Below are 11,021 nucleotides of genomic sequence, written 5' to 3'. Positions count from 1 at the left end.
TACTCATGAAAAAGATTAGAAAACAGATGACGTAAGGATCAAATTCTTGAGTGGAAAAGACGATTGTTTTAAAAAATTATCGCAACTGTCAAGAGTAAAAATGCTATTTATACCTTTATTGGTAACTTAAAGCCAATTGAATGAGTTCAGTAGTTTATATACTGCTTGACAAACGATCAAACTACAAACTCTCCCAAAACTAGTAAGGCAGGATTAAGAACTCGTGTACGCATGAGTGGAAGTACCGGTGGAAACATGGCGACTGGCGACGCAAAAGACAGCAAAGAAATTCCACCGGGAACGAAAGTGGTTTGTACCACTTGCTTTGATGAAAAAATTGAAGGAGAAGTTGTGGCTTTCGATTACGGAGCCAAGCTTTTAGTTATTAGTATCCTTTTTGCTTCGATCGCTCGTTTTTTTTTTTGAGGCAACGCGTTGCCGGTAGCAGAGTCTCGTGGTGCGAAGAATTCGCCAAAGGATCGTGAGCTGCGATTTTTACACCATAATCGAAATGTTGAATTTACTAAAACAGGATCTTCAATTTTAGGGATTTTTATATTTTTGGTAGTATCTGTGTTGTTTTTACATGTGGTAAATTAATGCTGTGAATTTGTTTTGCAAACCGTTACAGATTTTATAAATGTCTTCTTTCGATGTAGGAAGTGTAAAATATTTTTCGATGAAGTTCTAATTTAAAAGTGTCATTAATTAAACACATCAGAATTTTTTATCGTTTCCAAATAACAGCGGTCATCGATGATTATCCTACTCGGTAAGGACATTTAACGTTCAATGTATAGTGATTTCTTCTTCCACGGATTTTAATCAAGCGAGGAACCCAAACAGGAAGCGAGGAGGGCAAGAAACGCTCCCGTTTCATTCTTTGAATGGGCTTATCCCATGCAAGATATTTTCTTCTCGCATTTTGTCTGAGGTATGTCGCTGTTTTGAGTAAAGTTAAGTTTATAAGGCTCTTTTGATTCTTTGCTGTTAGATGGCTTCTTCCTAAGAGGATGTCAATGGTGTTGACTATTTAGCTTGAAATTTTTTTTGTGTGTGTGGCTGACTTAAAATTGAGCTGATTTTTACGGCAATTGAACAAATGAAACGAGTAAATGGTTTCCTTAGAGAATTCCAATATCTGGAAAAATGTATTTATTTTTTTCATCATCAACCCCTTCTGTACCTTGCAAAGACTGAAACAAGGGGAAGTCATCATGTCTGCCCACTAGGAGAGGTTAAGGTCAATGTGAAAAAACTTAGTGGTTTGCCTCCCACCAAGTGGAGTTCTTAACCTTGTAATGTTTTGTGTGAATTTATTTCTTTACTGATTTGGCCGGCAGCACTAGCCTTTGTGCTATAAACACTACTAAGCTTAATCCATTTCAGAGAAATGTTTTTAAGTGACTGACAAAAGAAATGCAGGATTGCACTTTGATATGTGATTGGTTCAGAGAACTTGCGCTATCGTCTCATCCAATAAGATCTAAAACTGAGACCAATGGTGACTTGGACACCCATGTTTCCCCTGCTTTTAACAGTTTGTTTGTTTGTTTGTTTTTATTTGCATTGTCATTAGCTGTTTGTGATTTTGACCTTTGCTATGATTGGCTATATGATTACTTTGGTTTTTGTTGTACAATACTTAACCCTTCAACTCCCAGATCACATTTGTAATTCTCCGTACTGCCAACCATAGAATTCTTATAATGTTAGTTCAGAGAATTTAGTATTGAATCAACTAATTGTCTCCAAATTGTTATTTTTCTTTATTCTCATCTCTTATCTGATTGATATTGTATTGATATTGTGATGATATTCACAAAAGCCAAGTGGGGTCTATTATTGTGTATGCATGTACAAACCAAGGTTTTAACTGTAAATTATCCATTTATATGTAAAAGTGACTCTCTATGATCTACACCGATTGATTCATTGTTGCTAGAGGATACGATATTATCATTTAACCTTAACAAGCTGTGTAGAATCTTCCAAGAACCCCAAGAAAAATGTTACAGATATAAGGATGTTGAACTTGGCTCGCATGAAGACGCTGAACGTTTCAGAAGTATCCAACAAACCACCTCCTTCTCTGCCATGTGTAGAACATGACAAAATTGATAAAAAGATTGCATTAGCTCTTGAGCAGAAACGACGAGCAGTAGAGAAAATAGGCATCAATGTAACACCAGGAGCCCAAAAGCTGTTCGACACCATAAACAAAACGTAAGTTTCACAAAGTTCCAGGTTGTGTGTATGTGTGTGGGAAAATTAAGGTTGGTTTCCTGGGCAAATTTTTCAAGTTATATACTCTCTAAAAAGGCTGAATTGATTGATTACAATAAGCTTTTCACTTCCTCCAAATATTTTTGTAAAAAAAATTGTTTGGAGAGTTGTTAGAGGTTCATTGCAAAATTATTATTTTGGACAAGTGGCATGGTTGAGTGATGTCGGAGACAAAATGACACAAAGCCATGTAATATGTCAGACATGATTTAAATACCAATTTTGAGAGTAAGATACACAACTTTTAGGCTTGATGAAATTACAGTTTTATCCTAACAAAGTTTTTTTTTTTAATTTGGACTTTCTGCTTGACAATGTATATCCATAAAAATGAGCATAAATTCAATTTAGTTTTATTTTAATTAAATAAAGAAAGAATATTCCATTTTTTAAGTCAATAAGTTGCAGAAGAATATCAGTGACATCCTTGTCTCTATTTTGAATCACCTTTTAATTTATCACATTTTGATCCATTATTCGATTAGGAGGGGGACATGGAATTACATCAGAACTAGTATTTTAGAACAAACAGTTATGACTGCTTCATTTTAATCAGTTTATTATTTTGCAACACAAGGTGTGATCTTGTGGAGAGACAATACTAAGTAAATGAATCAGGCGGCTGGTATGTCGGCTGATAATGTTGAGATATTGTCCCAGACTGAATGTTTGGCTGAGGAGCAAAGCTTTAAGGGCAAATGTAAAATTTTGAGGAAAATTTCTGAGCTAAGGACATTATCAATAGACATATCAGCAAGCCAGGAGGGGTTTGATTATTTCATAACCATTCCATTAATTTTTGTATGGTGCACTGACTGCAAATTTTGGTGAGTGTTTTGTTCTTTCCAAAGCAGCATTTAAGATCAGCTTTTTTATGCCACTACCAAGTTTATTGCTATCAATCATATATTTTTCATCCATGTAAAGTACTAAACACAAAAAAGTGAAACTCTTCAGATGGCTTTTTCTTCTCTTTTTTTCTTCTTATTGATGGCAATAATCTCAGGAAAAATATTATTGTAAACAGGGATGATTGCATGATAACTGTTAGGTGATTTTGTACCCTGTGGTGTAAAGTAGCCAATTGAGTTGCGCAAAAAACAGTAGGAAGGTTGTAATTTCTGATATCCACAATGTTGGCTATACTTCTTTTTATTGTTTTTTGGAAAAAGAGAAGAGAATAAGTTTCTTTCTTAAGTGATGTGCTTCTGAATATGTGTGCATTATCACATTGTACGTAGTGTAAGTAGAACAATGTAAGTAGCATAAATATTAATAAATATTAATTGTATCTTAAGAGTACTGTAAGTAAGTAGTGTGACACAATATACGTAGAGAATCCCATGAAAGGAACCCTAATGTAGTTAATATAAGTATCATGTTGTAAAAAATAAAAAAAAAATAAAAAATTTTTTTTGCTATACTAAGAATGGATACATTCATTCCATAGAATTAATGAAGTCAAGTGGAATGGGAAAAGTATTGTGGTCATGAATGAAGTAACAATTGATCCACCTTACCAGGAGAGTGATTGTCACGGAAATGAAAAATCTCGCGAACACATTATCAAGATTGTAAGTATTCACAATGAGAATTGAGACCACTTACATCTCACTCAAAGAAACCTTTTTGCTGTTTTGTTGCTTAATTGCGCTTTTTTCAGCTTTTTCGCAGTGGAAAAAGGTTTTGCCTGTTTGCAGCTAATCATGTTGATTCTAGCTGTATCTCACTCAAAACAACATTTTTTTTTTTTTTGCTGCTAAACTACACTCTTTTCAGCTTTATTGCACCAAAAACCTTTTTTTGCGCTTGTTTGCTGTTGTTACGTTGTTTTTTAGCTTTCTTACACTAAACATGGTTATTTGGCCTGTTTGCATCTAATCATATTGATTCTGTTTGAATTGGTTTGAATTTTGAGGGTTGAGTTGATGTAACATCTTGCCTAGTAAAGGTCTGGGTTCAAGTCCCATCCAGGTCCATGTGATGCATTCTTGGGCAAGACACTTAATCCCACAGTGCCTCTGTCCACTCAGGAGTATAAAAGGGTACTAGTAGACTGCTTGGGAAATAATGTGAACTGCCAGGGGGTTGCCTACAATGGACTAGAATCTGTTCTGTATTTTTTCCCTGTTCTACAGTGTTATACTGTGGCATATTTTGTGTATTCCAGTGCCCTAATATGATAAAATGGCATAATTGTGGAATCATAATAACACCCCACATCTCTAGATTCCACACTGCATTGCTCTAACACTGAGCCACAGACTCAAGGCCATTGTAAGGTTGTACTACTTGTGTTGTATATTTTTTTAAGGAGCTTTCAACTGTCTGTTCCTTCCATTTAGGTCAGAAAGCATAATGAAGAAGAAAGCAACCAGCCTGGATAACAAAAGTAAATCACAAAGCTGCTCAAAAATAATTAAAAAAGGTTTTCAAATGAGGAAGGGATGAAGAGCTTCCTCCACAGTCCCAATGCCAAGGTTGCTTGTTTCTGGTAGCTGGCTAATTGGCACGTATGCAGACAGAACCCAAATGAAGAGGGCATTGCACATGTAGGGAAAAGCATTAGCAAAAGTGTGGGATGATTCCCTCCATACAGAGCCCAGTAAGGAAACCAGCTCTTGCTGATGTCCACGGTCACCTGGTGTGCTCTTGTGGACGGGAGTAACAGCTACACCAAATGCACCATAAATTTTTTCTTTCCCATAGTCTTGGGGCCTCTTCATATGAGCCTGGCTTAGGCTGGTTCAGTGTCCCACACCTTGCCACAGCAATAAAGTGTGATATCCTCTCTATTGTTTTGCCTGTTTCTGGAGATGCAAGGTTCCTTCAGTGAAGTCTCCATTGCTCACATGTAAAACATGCTGCACATTTATACTTCTTTATTCTCTTTTTTTCCGGGGGGGGGGGGGGGAGTTACCTGCTGGCCATCTGGGCACTGGACTCATATGAAGAGGCCCTTGCTGTATATAGTATTTTACTTCTTGACAGTGTTATCAAGAGTAGCCTCCCTGGTGTTGCTTTTTGAGGTCATTGTCAAGGTGTGGTTGAGTTACTTATATTCAAGGCACCTTTCCCTATATCTTCTTTCTGCATCTACCAAGCAAGTAAATTTTCATTTCTTTGTAGCTTAATCTTTTAGCCTGTAAGAGTGACTTGCATCTAATATCTCGCTAAATATATCCCCCCTGAGGCACACATTTAGGTCACTAGAGTAAAGGAAATGATCACGAATGAAAGAAGCTCTAGTTTTTTGGACAAATTCTCCTTGTCAGCACCTTAGGAAATGTATACAGAACAGTATGGAGAATATGAATACTGATGTTGGGGTGTGACAAACTGTTCTGTACATTCTACTTAGCTGATTTGCTGTTCCAGTGCAAAACATTTTGTAAATCCAGTGGTAGGAATACTAGCTTGTTTTTATACCAAACTTTCTTAAAACATTCGCAAATTGCTATTCCAATTCAGTGATAGGGACCTAATTAGATTGTTTCCTTAATCAGAGTTTTCACATTTTCCAGCATGAAAGATTTGATTTCAGACCACAAACTTGGAAAAGGGCATCATTTGTGTCATAGATTCTAGATGATTGAATGACTGAATGAGTTGTGTCTGTAAATAAAAAAAAAATTGTGGAAATTTTGTTTTTGTGGTGGCTACCTCTTACTACTTATATCAACCTCTCACCAGTTATCTACCTCATTTTATATAATGCGCCTCTTGTGCCACTCTTTTGTTCTTACCACATTTTGACGTCATCTGTGATCTATTACTGAGCAGACGCACGGCAACTTGGAATCTGTTTGTTAAGTAGTCTAACAACGGGTAGGTCTGTGATAAGAATACATGAAAGTCATATATTTGTACTGCGGAAAATACATTTTAAGCAAATGAAGATCATCGCAGTATATACTCAACTTAAGCAGTTGAGAAATAAGGCCTGAAAAAAATTCAGGCCTGAACGGGAATCGAACCCATGACCTCTGCGATACCGGTATCGCAGAGGTCATGGGTTCGATTCCCGTTCAGGCCTGAATTTTTTTCAGGCCTTATTTCTCAACTGCTTAAGTTGAGTATATGCTGCGATGATCTTCATTTGCTTAAAATGGGTAGGTCTCTTACCCAGACCTTCCACGGCCAAGCGGTGAAAGAGATCCTACATTTCTCACTAGGTACGAGGTTAATCTGAAACATCTTGAGACCAGTTGTCGGTTAATACTGAATAACCCTTTCGATGGTTGACTGGAAAATTTCCCTTTTTTACGGTGTACGACTAAATTTGAAGCCATTTGAAGACTGGCGGTTAACCACGGCGCAACGAGACCCTTAAATCATGTATCCAGTGCATGTGTTTTACCCAGACATCAGCTCGATCAGCCTTTGTCCACCTCTCAAAAACACCTACTTAAGGAAAAGGTTTCTTCGTCCAAAAAAACTGGCGCTAGTAGAAGAGTTGGAGTAAGGCTTTGTATTGCGTACACCTTTCCATTTAGTATTTCGCTTGGAAGAAAGGAGTCGTGGTTGAAGTTTACAGTCGAAACTGTATTAAGTACATGTCGGTGGCTGGCAGTGGAATTTACCTCGCCGCTTCTCGGTTCAGTAAACATCCACCATTAGTCACCTCCTCTTCAATGAATAGTTATTAAATATAGGCATTACAAACAAGGTTTTGTTAATAAGTCGAGGAAATTAAGAAAGGGTGTTAAAAAAGAGATTTTGATGATCCGAGTCGATCTCCACCATAGAGCATTCACGTCACTCGTCTCAGCCCCAAAAAGGGGGCTGTCCAGGTGTACCGGTACACGAGGGAATTCCTATTGTTTTCATAACCATACATGGAGTTATGACGCAGTTCGTTAATGTTTCCTTCTTTTGTGTACCGGTACACGAGGATACAACCCCCAAAAGAATGTCTCTGACACATGCTTCTCTGTTTCTTCATTTCCTTCCTCAATCGTCTTCGTCGCAAGTGCTTCATAAAATTTCACTTGTTTAACATATCCCTGGTAACCTTTTCGCTGTTATTTTTAAACCATCCTCTCACTCTTACTCAGTCGTGTGATTCATTTCCAGTCCTTTCTCCATGCTCTGTTTCTCTACCTTCCTGTTGAAACTATCATCTTTCGTCAAAAGGGAGTGACCAGATGACCCATTTTCAGGATTTTCCTGGGAACCTCCTCCCTGATGATATCCTGAACAGGCCATATGTAGGGAATTAAATTATCAGTGATGAAAATTCTTTAATTCGTAAATTTCATGGTTTTTTCTTTAGAGAATTATAATTTTTCAATTTAAAACAAAATGTGAAAATGTCTCTCTTGAAAGTATAAGACCTCAATGAAACTCAAACTGTAATACGGAGGAAAACTTTAGGGATTTAACTTTAAAATCATTGAGAAAATAAGTACTTCTTGGCTTTGTAAGTGTAAAGAGAAAAAAAGAATCGGTGGAGAATAACATTTCACAGTGTTTCCATCAAAAATATATAACTCATCCATCACATTGTTCTCCAGTAAAGCAAATTATAATTTATGTCGATCTCCAGCATAGCACTATCCTCGTCACTGGATTGATTCCCCAGAGCATACCCTCGGGACGCGCTCCTCTGCTTCTTCATGTTCTTCTTCAGATAATCTTCCTCCTCTGCCAAAAGTGAGTCATCAGACTTCACATTTTTAGGATATCCTTGGGAACTTCTTCGCTGTTTCCTCAGGCCTGCTTCTAACATGTGTTCAGCAGTGTCTGACTCGTCTCCAGTTCCTTTCTCATTGCTTCCCTTTTTCTCTACAGCCCTGTTCAAACCATCATCTCCCTTCAAAAGCGGGTCATCAGATTTCACGTTTTCAGGATATCCTTGGGGGCCTCTTTGCTGTTTCTTTCCCCTCTTTCCAGTCGTGTTAGATTTATATCCAGTTCCTCTCTCCATTTTGCTGAGGGGATCTACATCAGCCAAGTTTTGGTGCTCATATTTTCTGGAAGCATGGAGACAAGAGTGAATGGGGGCGCTTAACATTATTTAGAACTAGGCAGCTGAGTACGAGGAACTTACAAAGTATCAGCTTCGTCTTGTACATTGTAAGACACTAAAGAATGTGGACACTCACCGAGACAATTTGCGCCGGTAGCGCACCAAGACACAGCAAACAACAGCCACAGTGAGCATGCCCAGAAACATCATTACGATCCCACCAACCAATTGAGCAAAACTTCCATGAACAAAGTAAATTAGAGGTGCGCCTCCTGACGGTCTGAGATTATGACGATGCCCATGATAATTGTTGTCTGTAAAAAAAGCTCTGCATCGTGATTTCATGGGTAAGATTTTGTTATTCATAAGGGGCGCGTGTTTGATGTAAAAATTACATTGTTATTAAAAAATTTTTCATAATTAAGGCGCATATATAGCGAAAAGGTATGGGTTTAACTTACCAAAGGGTCTATTATTTATTACTGAGGGTTCTCGTGGACATTCAATTTCGTGGCCGTCAAATGATTCCAATCCAGCGGTTTCTCTCAAGTCTTTTAGCATGTGGATAGTCACGTGGTTGCAGTCCAGAGGATTGTGATTGATAAACCTCGGGATAAAAAAATAAGAAAAAGGAGAAATAAAAACAAAAACAAGATTGAGCCTTTTAATGTGATTTTTCTCTCAGAAGATAATTCGCCATAAGACGATCGGCCAGAATTAAAGACTCCTTAAATTAGACAGTCATGTTAAAACCTCGGCGCTTTCGAGTTGTCTCTACGCTAAGAAATCTTTAAGGTTTGTCTCCACTTACAATTTTTTCAAGTGTGAGTAGGCCTTCACGTCTTTAATGTGGATGTGTTTGATTTTTCCATGAGTCAAATCCCTGCAGAAACAATAAAACAGACAACAAATAAAGTAAAAGAGTGATTGTAACTAAATGGGAAAATAAATGGGAATTTAGCAATGGACACTCAACTAGGCGGCTCTTCTTGGTCCAAAGTTTCAAGGTCGAGTTGTAATTTTGAAATGTTGGTTTTTGTTTTGTTGGGACCCACCTTGTATCATCAGTTCTTCCCCTTCCCATTTTAAAAACGATTTTGAAAGGTTGACTCAAATTTCATCAAGCGTACGCGATTTCTGTTCTTTGCAAGAATAATTCAGTTACTATTTTAATTTCCTGTTTCCGTCATTAAACCGTCCTTAAAAACACTACTTACGAGTGAACACTTTTAGATCATCTAAATACCAACTAAAGTTTGAAAAAGTCGTGTCCAGGAATGTTGATAGTGTAACTTACAGAATTTTGACTTTTGATGCAAAGCTGAACACGGGGAATATTTCCATTCCTCGGCAAATCACGACGGAGAAGTCAACTGTACAGTGACATTGCGACGGACATTCAAGCTCGGCTTGAGTATAAGAGAACAAAACAATCATGATAAGCACAATACTTTGTCTCCTCGAAATCATCTCGAAGCTGTTCAAAAACGCGAACGAAGTTGAACTTGAAGAATCTCAAGAGATCATTAGCATTTTGTGGCGTCACAATTAATTGCGATGATGTCGCGCGCGCAAAAGTGTTTTGGACATTTAAACCTTTCGTGAAATACATATCTTCGTGTGTGGTTTGATCATGAATTGTCGAGATTGATTAAGTCGTGCATTGAAAATTACTTTGATTGACAAATCATGAACTAACAAACGGCTTTCCCCTCCGCGCGAAAAGGTTGACTGGGTTGGCGTTATAAAATGCCCAATTACAAGTACGCTGAGATCATTTGCGGCTTTTTAATGCGATTCCGATGCTTCCGGAAAGGGAACTGGTAAATTCATGCCTCAAAACTGCCCTTTTGACCATAGAATACATATTCTTCGTGTGCTGTGACAAGTTTATAGTTTTCTTGAATTGCAGATAGTGTTGGATGACAAAACATTACATGATGGCCTCGGTGTAAAATCTTCTTCTAAAACTTCCTTGAAGACTCGATTACTAGCCGTTGCTCGGAAAATGAACCCGTGCGCCGTTCCCCAAGAGAAGAAGGTCCCATTTGAGCGAGGCCACCGTAGGTCAGCTCGTGTAGGAGCCAAGTCGCCTTTCGAAAAAAAAAAAATACAGCAGAAAAATCGCTACCATTGAACGACCATGTGTTATACGTTTCTACCAGTATATCTCCCAAACTAAAACTTTTCAAAAGGATTTCATATTTCCTCAGCCGTGCCATTTTATAGAAGATTTATTTTCAAAAAACCTACTTTAAACTACGATTAAACCGTATGAGGTGACTGCACAGGGAAAACTCATATCTTTTAGAAAGGCTACAAAAAAATAGCAATGAGGATAATCGGGGGAAAAGACAACTTAAGGAGCACAGAGCTAATAGGGACGAGGCAACAAGGACGAGGCAACAAAATATCTGATTGGCAGAATAATGGCTAAGCACGTGCGTTTAAAACTTTGTATATTTCTTAGCCATTCTCTGCATAATAACAACGTGAAATCACCAAAATTTGCGTCGTCTGTGAACGGAGAGCGCGACGGCAAATTACTTTAATTTTCATTTGAAACTCAACGCTGCTGACATACGCTATGCTGAATTGAAATGTGGCGCCGTAAGAGATGGTAGACACATGCAGCCATTTGCGAAAATCATACCAAAATGTGAATTCGTTTTTTAATCGACGTCTTCCTCGGCGTTGCCATCGTGACTGCTTATGGTCCCTAATGAGAAAGAAGCTCGAACTATCAACTCTATTCACGTGAGGT

At 37.9% G+C, this 11,021-nt stretch overlaps 2 protein-coding genes across 2 annotated transcripts; one reads left to right on the top strand and one right to left on the bottom strand.

Annotated features, from left to right (window-relative positions):
* Nucleotides 1-33: 33 nt before the first annotated feature.
* Nucleotides 34-5,928, top strand: LOC113669613 (protein LSM12). Its single transcript, XM_027185684.2, has 4 exons — nucleotides 34-388; nucleotides 1,986-2,226; nucleotides 3,737-3,860; nucleotides 4,632-5,928. The coding sequence occupies exons 1-4, from the start codon at nucleotides 232-234 to the stop codon at nucleotides 4,671-4,673; spliced, it is 564 nt and encodes a 187-aa protein (XP_027041485.1). The 5' UTR covers nucleotides 34-231; the 3' UTR covers nucleotides 4,674-5,928.
* A 1,581-nt stretch (nucleotides 5,929-7,509) lies between these two features.
* On the bottom strand, nucleotides 7,510-9,782 carry LOC113669625 (uncharacterized). The gene is made up of 5 exons (XM_027185694.2): nucleotides 9,555-9,782; nucleotides 9,069-9,140; nucleotides 8,719-8,864; nucleotides 8,394-8,571; nucleotides 7,510-8,261 (listed from the first exon to the last, which is right to left on the bottom strand). The coding sequence occupies exons 1-5, from the start codon at nucleotides 9,725-9,727 to the stop codon at nucleotides 7,787-7,789; spliced, it is 1,044 nt and encodes a 347-aa protein (XP_027041495.2). The 5' UTR covers nucleotides 9,728-9,782; the 3' UTR covers nucleotides 7,510-7,786.
* Nucleotides 9,783-11,021: the final 1,239 nt, after the last annotated feature.

The sequence above is a fragment of the Pocillopora damicornis genome, chromosome 9 (assembly GCF_964200805.1).
Source record: "Pocillopora damicornis chromosome 9, jaPocDami1.2, whole genome shotgun sequence".
NCBI lineage: Eukaryota > Metazoa > Cnidaria > Anthozoa > Scleractinia > Pocilloporidae > Pocillopora > Pocillopora damicornis.
Note: the sequence above shows the minus strand (reverse complement) of the source record. Positions and strands in the feature narration are given on the sequence as shown.